The sequence below is a fragment of the Chrysemys picta genome, chromosome 3, assembly GCF_011386835.1.
Source record: "Chrysemys picta bellii isolate R12L10 chromosome 3, ASM1138683v2, whole genome shotgun sequence".
NCBI classification, from domain to species: domain Eukaryota; kingdom Metazoa; phylum Chordata; order Testudines; family Emydidae; genus Chrysemys; species Chrysemys picta.
Genome location: NC_088793.1, coordinates 134,009,016 through 134,027,193, shown reverse-complemented (window position 1 = coordinate 134,027,193; position 18,178 = coordinate 134,009,016). Strand labels below are relative to the sequence as shown.

Genomic DNA, 18,178 nt, shown 5'->3' with positions numbered 1-18,178 from the left:
CTCCACTTTCCTCTGACAGCAGGTCTCCTTACCTGGGAGTCAGGGACCACGACTCACTGCCATCTTTTGTCACTTAACTTCAGTGCCTGGCTACTCGATGCCTCTCTGGCAAAGGAAAGGATTGATCTCCAGACCTCCAAACAGTACTGTTCAATAGTAGAAAATCCCCTACAAGGAAAACCTACCTGTAAAAAGTGAAAATCTTTTCAGACTCTGTGCTATACCTCCTTGAGTCTCACTTTTCCAGGATTCTCTAGTCTGCAAAATTTGAAAACCACCGAGTTATCTCTGAGCTAAGTTTAGGTTCACCTAGCTGCCTTTACAGCTTTTCACCCTGCCACCCCATTGAAGGGTTTTCAGTCTTCACTCACCCAACTACTGCAAGGTTCATTAAAGGCCTGTTTAACCTTTTTCCGACTCTCAAGGAACATAGTCCTCCATGGAACCTCAACATAGTTCTAAATGCACTGAGAAAACCTCCATTTGAACCTATGGATAGCTGTTCCCTCCTCCGTCTCTCTTTCAAGACTTTGTTCTTTACGTATATCACCTTGGCTGTAAGAGAGCTAGGGGCCCTAGTGGGTACTCACCATACATAGTGTTTTATCGTGGAAAGGTGGCAGAGGTAGATTAAGGTTTTGTGGGGCTCTGAGCCAGAACAAGGGGGGGCCTCCACACTCCTGCTTGCGGCCCCACCCATGGCCCCACATCTTTCTATCCCTTCTCCTCGCCCCTGTTCCACCCACAGTCTAGCCCCATCCCCACCCCACCCCCCGCTGCCCTGCAACCCGTTTGCTCCTTTCTCCCTCCCCCCCATGACCCCAAGACCTGAGAAGCTCTGTTCCCCCACCACTGCCCGGGGCCATGGCAGGGAGTGAGAGCTCCCCCAGCCCTGAGGCTGCGGCTAGAGCTCCTCCAGTCCTGGGGCTGCAGCAGGAATCGGGGTGCAGGGGCTTCCCCCGCCCCACACAGCCTTTGCATCTACCAGGGCTCCATGCTTCTGCCGCCCTGCAGTGGATATCTGCTGGGGATGGTGTGACCATCTTTCTGGAGCCCCCTAATTGGCTGGGAGCATGGGCCCCATGGGCCCATTAGCTAATCCATCACTGAAAGGTGATATTATGTCTGGACCCTTGTTTCCTACCTAAGGTATCTTTTTAGAGTTCCACAGTCCTGTTGAGGTAAAAAGCAAGTCTTGCGTCTAGTGATTGGAGACTAACCTGCCTCTAAGAGTGACACTTGGGGTAAAACACCACTAAATGAATGTCTTAATTAATGTGGAACTCTAAAAAGATACCTTAGGTAGGAAACAAGGGTCACTCTTAGAGGCAGGCTAGTCTCCAATCACTAGACGCAAGACTTGCTTTTTACCTCAACAGGACTGAGCCCTTCAGGGCTTCTCTTAGACTTTTAATCTCTATCACAGAATGAATGAAGGCACCTGATCTGTAAAGACTATAATAATAAATAGAACCTGGGAATGGATGACGGAATAGATCACTTGATGATTACCTGTTCTGTTCATTCCCTCTGGGGCACCTGGCATTGGCCACTGTCAGAAGACAGGATACTGGGCTATATGGACCTTTGGTATGGCCATTTTATGTTAAATAGATGTCAGGATGCATATTATAAAGCCCTCCTGGAGTGATTGCTCATTCCACCTGTGCCCAGTCTACCTCCTTAGCTTTACTGAAGTATATACCCCTCTCGGATATTTGTAAAGCTGCTACTTGATCGTTGGTGCATGCTTTTTTCACAGCACTGTACTCTTGTGCATGCTTCCAGAGCTGATGTGGTTTTTGGTATCACTTTTCTATGTTCTGTTATGAATCTGCCTCTTCAGCACACTCTTCCATAATAGAGGTTCTGCTCAGGAATCTTCTGAAGTGGAGCTCCCATAGGAACAATTTCTCAAAGAAGAGGTTACTTGTTTCGTACAATATCCGGAGTTCTTTGAGATGTTTTGTCCCTATGGATGCTCCATTACCCACCCTCCTTCCACTCTGCTTCAGAGTCATTCTTGGACTTCAGGGTTAAGAAGGAACTGGAGTGGCAGTGGGCCCACTATTCCCTATATATACTCACACCGGGCATGAGTAGGGCACAGGCACAGACTAGTGGACATTGCTGGCAAAAGCCCCGATCAAGAGTGCATGCACATGCTGAAGTGGGGCATCCATAGGGACAAAACATCTCAAAGAACTTCAGTTATCATACAAGGTAAGTAACATCTCTTTGCCACCATCTTGCCACATTTAGGATCAATGATGGTACAAGCATGAGTCTGAGAAACATTCCTGTTTGCATTCTGCAACCCCTCTGTAGTGATGGTTTTGGAAGTTACTATATGGTAAGAAAATAATACTCTCTCTCAGTGCTAATAGCGTGGTCCTGCTATGCATATCTTTTACCTCTGCTGTGGGCAGTTAACAGTGGTGCCAGTTAGCTGTGCCTTAGCAGGTGGGGAGTTTAATGCTAGGCAGTTTTGTCACAGGTTTCAGATCAATCCACACAAGCGGTCCATTTCCTGGACACTACTGTGCTAATAAGCGATGGTCACATAAATACCACCCTATACCGGAAACCTACTGACCGCTACACTTACCTACATGCCACCAGCTTCCATCCAGGACACACCACACAATCCATTGTCTACAGCCAAGCTCTAAGATATAACCGCATTTGCTCCAATCCCTCGGATAGAGACAAGCACCTACAAGATCTCTATCAAGCATTCTTAAAACTACAATACCCACCTGCTGAAGAGAAAAAACAGATTGACAGAGCCAGACGAGTACCCAGAAGTCACCTCCTACAAGACAGGCCCAACAAAGAAAATAACAGAACACCACTAGCTGTCACCTTCAGCCCCCAACTAAAACCTCTCCAGCGCATCATCAGAGATCTACAACCTATCCTGAAAGATGATCCTTTACTCTCACAGATCTTGGGAGACAGACCTGTCCTCGCTTACAGACAACCCCCCAACCTAAAGCAAATACTCACCAGCAACCACACATCACTGAACAAAACCACTAACCCAGGAACCTATCCTTGTAACAAACCCCGATGCCAACTCTGTCCACATATCTATTCAAGTGACATCATCATAGGACCTAATCACATCAGCCATACCATCAGGGGCTCGTTCACCTGCACATCTACCAATGTGATATATGCCATCATGTGCCAGCAATGCCCCTCTGCCATGTACATTGGCCAAACAGGACAGTCTCTACGCGAAAGAATTAATGGACACAAATCTGACATCAGGAATCAAAATACTCAAAAACCAGTGGGAGAACACTTTAACCTGTCTGGTCATTCAGTGACAGACCTGCGGGTGGCTATATTACAACAGAAAAACTTCAAAAACAGACTCCAACGAGAGACTGCTGAGCTGGAATTGATATGCAAACTAGACACAATCAACTCCGGTTTGAATAAGGACTGGGAATGGCTGAGCCATTACAAACATTGAATCTATCTCCCCTTGTAAGTATGCTCACACTTCTTATCAAACTGTCTGTACTGGGCTATCTTGATTATCACTTCAAAAGTTTTTTTTCTCTTAATTAATTGGCCTCTCAGAGTTGGTAAGACAACTCCCACCTGTTTATGCTCTCTGTATGTGTGTATATATATCTCCTCAATATATGTTCCATTCTATATGCATCCGAAGAAGTGGGCTGTAGTCCACGAAAGCTTATGCTCTAATAAATTTGTTAGTCTCTAAGGTGCCACAAGTACTCCTGTTCTTAGTTTTGTCACATGTAACCATGGAGAAGGGGAGACAGTAGAAGAATTCTGTCTTATCCTATGTACAGAGCAATTTCAGGAAAGTGGATTCAGAGTAAGACCCAGCTTACAGGGAGGTGCCCCTCCCACCTCTGTGCACAGGGCGCAGGGAAAGATGTATGGTATAGACTGTGGCGATAGCATAGTTAGCGAATATTATAGTGTGATTTCGGATTTACATATTTTTGTCAAGCTTCTGTTGTATATAATATGTCTGCAACAGCAGACCTTCTAACTCTTGTTTCTGTGAGTCCTTCAGTATGTTTATCCTTCATCAAACAACTGCAAGACTCTAGGTTTGGCTGTTCATTGTCCTAATGCAATAGGGACTTCCTTGCAGTGTTGGGTCTAAGTTGCAAACCATTATCCGTATGAATAATCTTAACTCATAGGGCCACTGGCCAGTCCCATTGAAATCAACAGGACTACTTGTATGAAAAAAAGTTGGCATGACTGGGCTTAGTCCTAGTCTTCTGCATGGCCCAATAAATTATAGAACTGATTTGAGAAAAGAAATCCTAAGGACACCACAGATGTAGCGTTGAAGACAGTAAAGTTATGGGCCTCTGAAGGAAAGCCACAGCTCCCAATCTCTTAAGATTATCCTACATGATCTTCAATAATTCCAGCCCAACCAATCTCAGTTGCTGCAAGAAGACATAAGTAAATAGATGGCTTCTTAGATCTAGTTCTGTAGCACACTCACTTGGTTTAAGATTATATTCTGAAGCAGAGGAAAATTTGTACAATGGCTTCAAATCTTCCTTTTTTTAATATAGCTTATCTGAAAACCAGTGGTGCTGCATATTTAAAATGACAAAGCCCTGGCAATGAAGAGCTGACCAGCTAAATTTTCCTAAATTTTGCATCCGAAGAAGTGAGGTTTTTACCCACGAAAGCTTATGCCCAAATAAATCTGTTAGTCTTTAAGGTGCCACCAGACTCCTTGTTGTTTTTGTAGATACAGACTAACACGGCTACCCCCTGATACTTAAATTTTCCTTGTTTGTTAAAATATAGAGACAGCATGGTATAAAATTACTGAATAAGAAGTATTTATCGAGCTCTGTAAATGTGCATGGTGCACCAAAAAACATGGAGGGCCAAATTTTACCCTCAAATATTTGTCCAATTCCTGCTAACATCAGAGCAGAATTTGGACTTTGAAGCACCATTTGGTACATTTTGATCCCTCAAAAGAAAAAAAAATGCTCTTCAGAAGCACTAGAGATTAGTCATCTTTGGCAAGGATGAGTTAGCAGCATCCAGAAAGGGAGTAAACTCCTGTATGAGGCAGAAAAATAATCCCTAAATCCCCTTCAGGTGGATGGCAGAATGTTATCATGGAGCTCCCAGGAGCCCCCTACAGCATGTCAGAAGGAAGGCATTGGGGAACAGCTGCTTGATGTGATATGCTAACCAACAAAACATCCTCTTGACTGAAAAAGGCTATATCAAAAATGTCAGCTGACCACACTAACAGAGCTATAGAGACCTAGATTATTTACATCAGGGCACGGGAGACAACATAAACATGATATGGTGGACATGGAGCTACTGCATAGTCTAAAAATATTGATAAGTAATAATGGTATGAATAGAGTACGGGTCTGTCTACACAGTACTTTGGAGTGAGCCTCCCACGCCAGGTCAACAGACTTGGGCTAGCGGGATTCATGCTTGCTCTTTAAAAATAGCTATGTAGACCGTTCTTTGAAGTTTACTCCTGGGGGAATTTTGAGCCACTGCGCAGCGCAGGATTTTGCAGAAATTAATGTTGTGTGCGCAAAATTTCCTTTCCTCCCCACAGAAATGGGCTGCAGAGATATTGGCTGCCACTAGGGGCAGAGCCCAGCTTGCAAATAGAAGACAAGGTCAGGGGGAGGGAACTGAAGGGTTCCTAGCACTTGCAGTTCCCAGCATGCCCTGAAGGAAGGAGGCAGCAGTGCACAGGAAACTCCGTTACTGGATACCAGTCATTGCTCCCTGAGGAAACAGAACTGCAGGGTCTGAGTCTGTCAGATATGCTGAGATAATCATGGTTAATGCCAGGGGATGCAGTCCAAAGCCCAGTCTGTGTGTGGAAGAATCATGTGATTTCACCCTAACACAGGTGATAGCTGGGGATTAGTTGGGGATTGGTCCTGCTTTGAGCAGGGGGTTGGACTAGATGACCTGAGGTCCCTTCCAACTCTGATATTCTATGATTCTGTGATTCTAGAGGCTTGAGATACGAATGGGGTCCACTTGAAGAGACCAAGAGTGATCAGAGGTGCAATTGGCCTGGTAACTTTGTGCACATGGAACTGAGGAAAACCGTACTGTGAAGTTACTTGGTGAGAACTGTGTTTAATTTTTAGCGGAGTTCAAAAAGAGATTGGACACATGAATAGATAACAAAGTTTTCAGCCTTCTGTGACACCAGGTTTACAGCCTTCTGAGACACCTCTGGCCCTTGCCACTGACTGTCCAGAAACAGCATAGTGGAATAGACCAAGTAAGAACATTACTATGTTTCTATTGTTCTACCGTACTAGTTCTTGCTTTCAGAAAATCTTGCCTTTTCAGAGTACTGAGAAGGGTGTGGTGTGTGTGACACCACTGTAAGGCTTAGGGACAGATTTTTAAAAGTATTTTGGCACTTAGTGGATTTTCAAGAGTGCCTAGGCAACTATATTTGAATCATTAGATGCCTAAATATCTTTCAAAATCAGAGCTAGAAATAGTGTCGTGCCTTCCAGCTATGATCAGCCACTGAGCTCTGGTGGTGTGATGTAATGCTTGTAACTCTGTGTGTCTTGCTGTACAGGTTGGATGAGTGAATTTCTGAAAAAACAGTTGGAACCAGAATTAGCTGGTTTGCTCATGCCATTTAATTCAACTGAGTTTAAATGACTTTTTTTTTTTTATTCAAATAAAATTTAGCTTTCTAGTTTTGTCTCAGGACTTAAGTGCTATGGCAAAAAAATATAGAAATGGATCTGCCTCTTCTATCACCTAATCAACAGGATCGAAGCAAAATGAAGATTATCTGCTACCAGTGGACAAAACAATGACAGGAAACAGTTGCTTATGGCCCTGTAATATTATATTGCATATCATTCTTTGTACTTGTAAGCACTTTATATTTCTAGATCTCATAGTGCTTTACATTCAAGGGTATGTATCCTTATCCCCACTTTTACAGATGGGGAAACTGAGGCATGGAGGTAAAGGGATTTGGAAGGAGCAGGTCCAGTACAGAGCTGGGATTTAGAGCTCTGCTCTCCCGACTCCCAGTCCAGCATTGAACCCACTGGATCATGCTGCCCTATAACCAGAAAAGCCAACTTGAATCTGAAAGTTTGTCACGTATTATGGAACCACTTGGAGTTCTTTTCTTACATGTTTTGACTTCCAGAGCAGTTCATTTCATTTGAGGAGGGAACCACCTCATCCAAATGGGTAATCTTGTACTTCGTGAGCAATAAAGGCAGTAGGATGTAAGCAAAGGCCAAGGGACTAGGAGAAAAGTTGTTTGGTTTTTATTTTTTGTTTTTTGTTTTTTTTAATTCGTTAGCTAACAGTTTTACTAACTCCTTTAGGAACCCTGGCTTAGACATGGCAAGTTTATTTTAACACGTTAGCTAGTCAAGGTGAACCCAGGAGAGGAGTCTAGCATTCATTTCAGCTGACTAACACATGTTTAAATACAAATGACTACAGTGTAGTCTTTTTAAAAGGCCTCTTGACTTCTTGAGATGCAACTGATACAATTTAATGGTGTGTTTTTCCCAGATGCTGGTGTTTACTAGTATTGATAAGGGTAGGCAGCTCCTCCTGACCTTATTGATGAGTATGGTGCACCTTCACTGCCTGTCTCTGATGGGTATGGGTGCGCTGCCATTGCCCACCATCCATATACTTGCTTTACTCAAAGTTCTGGCCATTCCAAATGGCTTGTTATGATGCTTGTATTCTACCACTCCATCCTACTGCACAGATCCACAATCCTGTAGAGAGGCTATGGAGAGAAGGGGAAACAGTACTTGTGCAGTCTTTATCCCTTGGATTTCATGAAATGCAAAACAATTAAAAAGCTGTGCCCCTTGCTTTTTGAAATCTAACTTTTAGTTGATTTTACCATCCCATTAGGTGCAATTTACTCTCTAGACCCCCTAATAATCTCGCAAGATTCAGCATTACTCAATTGTAGGGTTTTCTATATAGCTGGTGTTCAGCATCCTATTAGCTGAGTGTCTTTTTGGTAGGGAGTTGCTGAGATGCAAATGCACAAATAAGACTTGCCTAATTCAGAACTTTTAAGTGTATGAACTGTGTTCTCATTAATTGGTTTGGTTCTTTGCTATGAACTATTTATATAATTCATTCTTTACTTACATGATTATTTCTTTGTTTTGTACTTTACTTCCCATGTGTAACTGATATTCAGTATGCCAGTGGTTTAATAATGCTATTTGAATTTCACAGAGTGAAGTCTTCATAATCATTTAGGTGTTTGCTACTTGACTGAGTACCTAAAGTTTACACATCACCTTCGTATTGGTGCACATAACAAAATTCATTGGGGGTGGAGCTGAGGGGTTCAGAGTGTGGGAGGGGGCTGAGGGTTGGGGTGCAGGGGTGTGAGGGCTCTGGCAGGGGATGGGGATGAAGGGTTTGGGGTGCAGGAGGGTGCTCTGGGGCTATGGCAGGGATAGAGGACTCCCCCCAGCTCTCTCTCCCCATTACAGCACCTGGGCTGGGAAGGGGAAGAGGCGCCTCTCCCCACCGCAGCAGCTCCAGGGCTGGGGCCATGGGATAGGCACCCCGGCCATAGCAGGGCCGGGCTGAGTTGGGGGAGGAGTACCCCCATAGCTGCCAACTCTGTGGGTGCTCCAGGGCAGACAAGCTCCCCCCGCCCCCCAGCACCTCTCACCTGCCAGCAACCCCCACTGACCAACTCCTCTCCCTCCCTCCCAGCACCTACTGTTTGCCGGCAGCCCCGCTAACCAACTCCTCTCTCTCCCTCCCAGTGCCTCTGGTCCGCCGCAAACAGCTGTTTCACGGTGTGTAGGAAGCTCTGGGCAGGAGGGGGAGGAGCAGGGATGGGGTATGCTCAGGGGAGGGGGGTGGGGCCTGGGGCAGAGTGGGGGGGTTGAGCACCATCCGGCTAGAGAGGAAGTCACCACCTATGGCGTGTACCTTCCCCGGTCGCGATAGGTCGGCTGAGCGGTTTCCCTGAGCGCCTGCACTGCGCTAAAATAGGCTGCTGTGCTGCCGCGCACCTTACAGGGAACTTAGCCCACCCCCACCCCCCCAATCACCCACTTCCCACCCGCAAATGCCTGTATATTCTATTTACTCATCATTTAACTTGTATATTTGATTTTTATGCTCCATGGGGCAGGAAACTTGTTTCACTTTATACCTGTAAAGTGCCATGCACATCTATGGCCTTAAACAAATATATATATTTTCTGATTGGACATCGCCACCATTATGGTAGATCTCACCAGATGTCAGTACTAATGCTCCTGAAATCCAGAGCACCTCTTAATACTTGAATCTGATCCAGTTGTAGTTAATTGCAGTCTTTCCACTGATTTCAATGGAAGTTGAATTAGGTCTTAAAAATTAAACTTTCTGCGTACAATATTTTAAAATTCTGCATATTTTATTTGTCAAAATAACACAATATTATCACACCAGTTTCAATTATTTTTGGTCATTTATTTCACAGTACGTATCAGCAAGTATGTCTAACAATACAGACAACAAAAAAGCTTCAGGAAATGTTTTTTGACAAATAGATTCCTTAGTAGGTATATTAATACAGAACCCAGGGTAATAATTCATTTAATTGTATTTCTCGCACCCCTCAGAAGTAGTGCAAAGGCTTGGGGGAGTTAGAGGTAACTGAGGAGCTGAGGGAGAGGGAAGTAATTGCTGGAAAGGAGCCTGGGTGTGAACTTGGAGGGCTGTTGGGTATGGGTGGGAAAAGTATGAAACAGGTTTTTTGGGGGGGCGGAGAGGGATTGTTAGAGAGCTTCCCCCATGCAGACCTTGGCTGACCCCTAGCCTCTCCCATTCAGTCAGGCACATCTGCCCCTGTTCCCATGTGTTCCTGTATCCTCCCCCCCATGTGTCCTTGTAGCCCCTCTCCACATATGTCCCTCCACCCCCACTCTGACACCCACTCCCCCCCATCCCCATGTGGCTCTGTACCCCTCCCCCTGTCCCTATGTGGCCCTACACCCCCACTCAGCCACCGCCGTCCCCATGTAGCTCTGTGCCCCCTGCCCCATCACCATGTGGCCCTTCACCTCTCTCACCCCTGTGGCCCTGTGCCTCCACTCCCCTGCCCCAATCTGTCATCCCCCACTAGCCCTTATGAGCCCCTGTCTGACATCCCCTAGCACCCCACACTGTCTATTTCCCCCTAGCCCCGTCTCATGACCTGGCCTGCAGGGCGGGCTCTAGGTTTTTTGCCTCTCCAAGCAGCAACAACAAAAAACCCCTCCAAGAGCGCAACTGCCGAAGCGCGCAAAAAAAAAAAAAAAAAACCTCCCGGAATGCCGCTCCTGGAATTGTGCCTCCCCAAGCACGTGCTTGGTTTGCTGGTGCCTAGAGCCGGTCCTGACAGGTGCTGCGAAGAAGGCAGGCTCTTTCTCTTCCCTCACTGGCTGGGAGGTGTTGCTGTGTTCTATTGCAAAAGGCATAACTGCAGGAGTTATTGTCTGCTGGGAGCTGCTGCTGTTCTTGCGCCACAGCGCCCTCTGGTGGGAAAAAGGCAGAACTGAAGCAACATTTCAGCACAAGCTTATTTCTGCTCAGAAACTTAAAAATGTGTGGCTCATTAATTATGCATGTGTAGTAGCACAGAATTCCTCACGGAGTATAATTTTACTGAATTGTATGCAAATTAGGGGACTTGGATAAAATTACCTAAGCACACTTGAACCCAGGTTTCTAGAGATGACATAGTGAACTGTTGTATTGCACAAAACATACCTTTTGTCCCCTCAGTCACTGTGCAGCAGCACTGTAGGGGGGATCCCTTCAAGCACTGATATCTGAACTTAGTGTCTGCATGCCTATCTAGTGCTGCTGCCACAGCTCTCCAACATGGCCAACACCAATCTGCGTCTGTATTGAAGCCTTATTGACCAAAAGCTCTCAGCTCCCCTCCCCGAGGTGCTACTACATCAGTACACGTGGGAGCAGCAGTTTCAGTGTAACCTTTCAACTTCCAGCTCTTTGGCACAGAGACACTTGGCTCCCTAATGTCACAGGCCACCTGTTTGGGAGGGCGGGGCACTAAGGGTGAGCCAGAGTTGGGTGTAGTGGTCGAGTTCCCCTTGCCTTGTTGGACCAGAGCTGCTCCTCAGGACCCACTATTTTCCCTTGCTTACCTCCCATATAGCCCTGCTTCCACTCTACTCACTTCAGCCCCAAAAAGCACACCACAAGTGGGGGGGTGATAGGTGACACCTAGGAGCGTGTGGTAGGACAGTTGGGGTTTTTTTCATATTGAAGCAGGTTTGTTGGGATTCCCTTAGAGACTTTTTCCACTTGTCCAGTTCTAAGAGAACACTTCATCCAGTTCGCTGGGATCCAAAAACTCAGTTTGACTCTGGATTTCATCACTCAGGTTCCTTTATTTGGCAATGCCATACAACAAAGCTACACTGAGGCTAGGTCTACACTACCCGCCTGAATCGGCGGGTAGAAATCGACCTCTCGGGGATCGATTTATGGGACGCGACAATCGGTCCCCGAATCGACGCTCTTACTCCACCAGCGGAGGTGGGAGTAAGCGCCGTCGACAGAAAGCCGCAGAAGTCGATTTTGCCGCCGTCCTCACAGCGGGGTAAGTCGGCTGCGATACGTCGAATTCAGCTACGCTATTCACGTAGCTGAATTTGCGTATCTTAAATCGACTCCCCCCTGTAGTGTAGATGTACCTTGAGTTGATTAGACTCCAGTGTTAGGGGAAAAGATATAGGGTGTACCCCTCATCCAAAGTTACACAGACAACCTCTTCCTTTATATACATTTACACATTACATTGCATTTGCTATACATTAATTCGCTCATTATTGGATTGATTACTTTGCAAGAACCAATCCATGTACAGCATGCTCTGTCCATGTACTGTGTCATGGAAACTGATCTTAAACCTGGAATGTAATCTTGTTCATAGTCCCTACCATCAAGATGTGGCTGCTTATCTTTGCTTGCACAAACATCCCGCACACTGTTTGTCAAGTCCCTATTTACAACTTAACCTTTCGTTCACTTTCCCAATTATGCTCACTAAGAAATGAGGCAAGTTCCTTATGTCAAGCTAGGCCTATAAGGTTCTCTTGGAGTATTTGGGTGGCCTGATCTATGATGCAATTATTTCTCTGGGGGAGTTTCCTTATTTGGTTTATACAGTCTTAAGTGTTAAGATGTGGAATCCATCTGGGGTATCATTAAAGAATTACAACCCCTACTCAATGGAGACCCCATTCTGAAAGAAATCTTTCCCAAACCCCCCTCATATGACCTTTTAACAACTCCCAAACCTCATCTAGCTCATCATGAGAAGCAAGCTCCCCACAGACCAGGACCCACCAACGCAAAACAGTACTAGACCATGCCAGAACAGACGCAAAACCTGCAGACATACCTCCGCTGCTACTGTGATCAATTACTTCCCCCCCCACACACACACATCTTTCAAGACCCATGTGTCCTACAAATTCACATCACAATATGTGGTGTAACTCATCCAGTACACTCAGGGCTGGATTAACTTTTTGTGAGCCCAGTGACAAACATATTTGAGGGCCCCCATGTGGTTGTGTTGGGCCCCTTCCAAGTGTGGGCCCAGCGTGCCAGCACCATTGATGCATAGTAAATGTGGTATTGCCGGGATGGGGATGAAAACATTTATTCAAAAACAAAATAAGATAGTTGAAGCCACACTCTGCCTATAGAGAACAAACTGGGCTAACATCAATGTACCCAGAATACCACTGAATTTGGTTTGTGTGGGAGGGGGTTGTTTGTTAGTTTTGTCTTTTTTTTTTTTAAACACTCATGGCCTGCTTGGGGCCCGGAACACAATGTTTAATTACAACACTGATGAGCCATATTAAGCCTGGATGTAGCTGTCAGTGGTGTCACACCTGCATCTCCCTACCACAACCACTTCCTCCTCCACACAAAGTTGTGTTTTGTAAATACATTTTTTAAAGCTGCATTTTCTACTTTGGTACAATAATGTTTACAAAACTTTGGGGCAGAATGTGGGGAGGAAAATTACTGGTGCTCATCTTTTGCAGGGAAAGTATCAGAGGGGTAGCCGTGTTTGTTGCTTTTTACAGATTCAGACTGAGGGTCCTGTGGCACCTTTGAGACTAACAGAAGTATTGGGAGCATAAGATAACGTTATCTCCATACTGATTTATACCTGCCTCTGGAGATTTCCATTATTTGCATCTGAAGAAGTGAGGTTCTTACCCACGAAAGCTTATGCTCCCAATACTTCTGTTAGTCTCAAAGGTGCCACAGGACCCTCTGTTGCTTTTTGCAGGGAAAAACACAGAGAGAAAACACACACTATACCACAAAGGCTGCCACAATCCAGCCTCAAGCTCCTACCCTAATCTTCACACCTGGGCTCTCCCCCTGGTCCCTCCTACTGTCCCCATCCCACACAACTAACCTCCTAACAAAGGCTCTCCTCAATGTCCCTGCTACTGCCCACCCCCTCACACACGCTTTCACCCCAGGGCTGTCACCTCTCTCTCTTCTACTACCCCCCACACACTGAGTAAACCCCCATCTTCAACACAGACACTCCCCTCCCTCCCTCTGCCAACCACCACCATAACACCCTGCTTCTCCTACACCCCCCACATGGAGTCACCACCAGCTCCCCCATCGCACCCTGACTTGCCCCACAACTGCCCCTTTTCCCCAAAACTGGGCTGCACCCCCTCCTCTCCCCAGAGTGCAGGGGGGCAGTTTCTGGGCATTTCCACTGGCAGGGGGCGTGGCAGCCAGCACTGACAAGCCCCACTGTCACCACCCGCCCTGCTCCCAGGGACCACAGATAACCAACCCCCACTGTGAAGTGCAGGATCGAGACAGTGCCCAGGAGCCCCCGGCATCATGTTCATTGGGGGGCTGCCCCCAGCTCCCCACCACTCCAGGAGAGGGATGGGGGGAGCCAGGAGCTCAGCGGGATTAATGCAGGGAACCCTCTCCCTGCACCAGACCATTTCCTTGCTTGGGGTTTCTTTTTGATCCGTTCAGACCACTTCAGTTGGGGTGGTTGGTAGCATGGTGCGGGGCATTCTGGGACTAGTACTGCAGCTGGCAGCGCAGGTCCCAGCGGAACACAGTGGCGTGCAAACTACAACTCCCAGCACACCCTGCAACACCCCGTCCCTTTTGCACCTGCGCACTGCGCTTCTCAGGCTGCTGAGTGTTTCAGCTGGCACAGGGAAGCTGCTGATTCTTCACATTGCTGGGCTTTGGCCCAGGCTGGATGTGGGCGTGTGGGCGTGGACCCACGGTGCCACCGGAGCCATGGTAAACCCAGTACTGAGTACACTAAATGCCACAAGAACAACTGTGTGGGTGAAACGAAACAATCACTACACTGACAGAAAAATGATAAAAGATAAAAACACCATATCACCTGTTGATGAACACTTCACTGAACGATCACTCCATATGTGACCTCTGTCATCATCCTCAGAGGAAACCTGCACAACACCTTCAAAAGATGGGCCTGGAAGCTTAAATTGGTAGCGTTGCTAGACACTAAAAATCACAGACCCAAAAACAGTGGATTTATATGGCTTATTACAACAATCTGTAACCTATTAACCCTCTGTCCTGTGATTGCAGAGGTGTTAACTACCCACTTCACCTTGAATGGTTTCTTGCAACATGTGTTAACTCTTTATGCTGAATAATCTATTTCACCTTGTCTTTGGCTGTGACACTGAGTACATTTCCCTGACCTGAAGAAGAGCTCTGTATAAACTCAAAGCTTCTCTCTGTCACCAACAGAAGTTGGTCCAATAAAAGATTCTACCTCACCCATCTTATCTTTGTTACCTTCATAGTTTGCAGACAGATATCAAAGTTGATAATTTGTTTTTAAAAGCAGGGTAATTCCTACACTGAGGCTAGGTCTACACTACCCGCCTGAATCGGCGGGTAGAAATCGACCTCTCGGGGATCGATTTATCACGTCCCGTTGGGACGCGACAATCGGTCCCCAAATCAACGCTCTTACTCCACCAGCGGAGGTGGGAGTAAGCGCCGTCGACAGAAAGCCGCAGAAGTCGATTTTGCCGCCGTCCTCACAGCGGGGTAAGTCGGCTGCAATATGTCGAATTCAGCTACGCTATTCACGTAGCTGAATTTGCGTATCTTAAATCGACTCCCCCCTGTAGTGTAGATGTACCCTGAATGGGGGGTTGTTTTGTGTTTAGGCTGGGAAAGTACATATCCCAATCATGGAAACCATAAAAAACAGGGAAAATAAGCAGTTAAGTCTTTGAACATAAGAACGGCCATGCTGGGTCAGACCAAAGGTCCATCTAGCCCAGTATCCTGTCTTCCAACAGTGGCCGCTGCCAGGTGGCACAGAGGGAATGAACAGAACAGGTAATCATCAAGTGATCCATTCCCTATCACCCATTCCCAGCTTCTGGCAAGCAGAGACTAGGGACACCATCCCTGCCCATCCTGTCTAATAGCCACTGATGAACCTATACTGCATGAACGTATCTAGTTGAATGCTCCATCTATGCTCAACTCCTTAATTCCCCTTTACAACCTTGATTGCTTCTCTTCCATTACTCTTATCTCTAGCACTCTTCCTGAACAACCTGTGAGCAGTCTTAACTATTACTATTCTTATTGCTTAAAAAGGTCATCTGTTTTGATGACTGATATCAGGATGGTGTGGCTTTCATAAATCATATGTACAACAGATCTGTATGTGGCTTTGTATTAGTGTGTGTAAGTGAGGCCTGGAATAAAATTGCAAATGGTGGTTGAGATGTATTTGTATTATATGAATGCATGATCTGTGTTGGCAATCTTAATTAAGTAGTTTCTGTGTAGAAACTTGTATTTGTGATTTGGCATATTAGTTATGCTCAGAGTTGTGGTTGAGGGTGCAAATATGTGGGGAGGATGGTAGATGATGAACAGGGGAATTGAGTATAGATGGATCGTTGAACAACTACAGGTACTTATTTCCTCGCCTTATGTGGTTTACATTTGTAGTTATGCAGTCTAGCAATGGTAACTTTACATTTAATTTTATTTTGTTAGTCTAGGGAGAGTTAACTGTAGTCTGATTGCTATATTACATTAAACAAGTGTACTCCTAACCAAGCCTGTAAGAATCTGTTTAGAAAAGCAACTTTTCAAATGCTTTAACTTTGACTGTTCTAGGGAAAACAGAATGAAGGAAATCATGTCTAATAACAACACAACCAATATATCTCAAGCAAGAAAAGCTGTGGAGCAGTTAAAAATGGAAGCATACATGGACAGGATAAAGGTAAATTGAGTCAATGTTGTTCTGAAATTGCTCTTTACTTTTGTGTAGTAAAATTTCACCTTCAGTACTTCAGAAAATCCTTAACTGAGTACTTTGCATTGTGATATATGAAATAATGTTCAAAGAATAATAACATGAAAAAACAATGGTTTATAATTGATTCCATCTGACTTTAATCAGGGTACTTCTCAAAGGACTGATGCCCAGCCTACTTTTTTTGTGTGTGTGTGGGTACAGTGTACATCAGTAAATAATAACAGGTGAAATAGAAGTACTTGCATCTCTAACTACCTGGTCTGCACCCACAATCAGGTGGTTTGAGGCACAGGTACTCAGATTTGCTCCTGCAGTTAAATGTAGGTGCATTATCCTAACCCGGCAGGAAGAAAGACAAAATTCAAGGGATGTGGGTTAATTGGGCCACGATTTTATTAACTCATCTGGGAAATATTCATCAATAAATCATATAGTGTAGGTATTCATTCTTTCCTTAATCATTCTCACCTATTTGGAAGGGCTATCATCAGCTCTACCCAACTCGCCCATTGCTTGCACCCCACCACCCTCCCCTCTATGAGGGTGAAAGGAGGTGGGGGGGGGTCGTCTCATTGCTGTACTAGACTTTAGGAATGCCAACTCCCTTCCCCCAGATTCCCAACTCCAATTTATCAGGGAACTGTACCGCTTATGGAATTAGGACCTGCACTGGATAGCTGATAAGTTGCAAGAACTTGACCTACCCTCATTAAATACCCCACCGGGGTCCTGCCCTGCTGCAAGGAAGGCGAAAAAACATCCTGCCTCAGTCAATCTGCCAGTGAGTGAAAAATTCCTTCTTAGCCCCAAAGAAAAAGGCAACTAGTGCAATGCCCACAGCCGATCATAAAACTCAGACCTACTTTGATCCCATGGGTGGGGAGGGTGAGTGCTCCTGGTCCATGGTGAGAGAGATTATGTCTGGAGCAGTGGTTCTCAAACTTTTGTACTGATGATCCCTTTCACATAGCAAGCCTTGAGTGCAACCCTCCTTATAAATTAAAAACTTTTAAATATATTTAACACAATTATAAATGCTGGAGGCAAAGCGGGATTTAGGGTGGAGACTGACAGCTCGTGACCCCCCATTTAATAACCTCACCACCCCTAAAGGGACCCAACCCCAATTTTGAGAACCCCTGGTCTGCAGAGAACTGTCTATAAATACCTTCCCTCCTACAATACACAAGACAGTTGGCATCCCACCTGAGTCAGCCTCATCCAATTGCCCTTGGCTCAGGTAACTGTCCTCTTTGCACTCATCTTGTAATTAGTGGGGGGAGGGGGAACCTTAAAGGAGCCACAAGCCCTTTTCTTCCTGATGGCAGGACAAAGCCCAACAGCATTTGGGTTGAGGTGAAAGCAGTTTCTGCAGTTGCAGATTGCACCAATAGTAAAGGAGGCTGTCCTTTAGAACATTTTGGCCCTTAGAATTTGCATCACTCTTGTAAATCACTGTTTTGTCATTCTGTGTTACCATTGAACATAGATGAAACACAAAATACACAATCAATTTCACCTTTATTTTGTTCAGCAGAGTTGTCATTGCGCTGGGGAATTAAGTTGAATGATGCAATATTTCATTTTGGCTTCTCCAGATTTGTCTGCATCTGATATTTGAAGACATCTTTTTGTGGGTTAAATATTACACCTTTAACTGTATTTGTTAAGCATGTGGGGTGAAGAGATTATATTTTTTTAACTGAAAATTGGAGAATTATTACTTTTCATTTCTCCCTATGTCTTCCATTAGGCCAAGATTTTAAAAGGTGACAA

General features: G+C 45.5%; 1 protein-coding gene across 3 annotated transcripts in view; it reads left to right on the top strand.

The window, feature by feature from the left end:
- The window catches only part of GNG4 (G protein subunit gamma 4), a 41,455-nt gene that overhangs the window by 11,702 nt on the left and 11,575 nt on the right, over nt 1-18,178 (top strand). For 2 of the 3 annotated variants that reach the window (XM_005291191.4, XM_042848371.2), the window contains exon 2: nt 16,258-16,366. In XM_005291191.4, coding sequence (XP_005291248.1) covers nt 16,268-16,366 — 99 coding nt within the window. In that variant the 5' untranslated portion in view covers nt 16,258-16,267. Of the gene's footprint in view, nt 1-6,022; nt 6,138-16,257; nt 16,367-18,178 lie in introns of all 3 variants that reach the window. The other variant, XM_042848370.2, reaches the window with a different exon arrangement.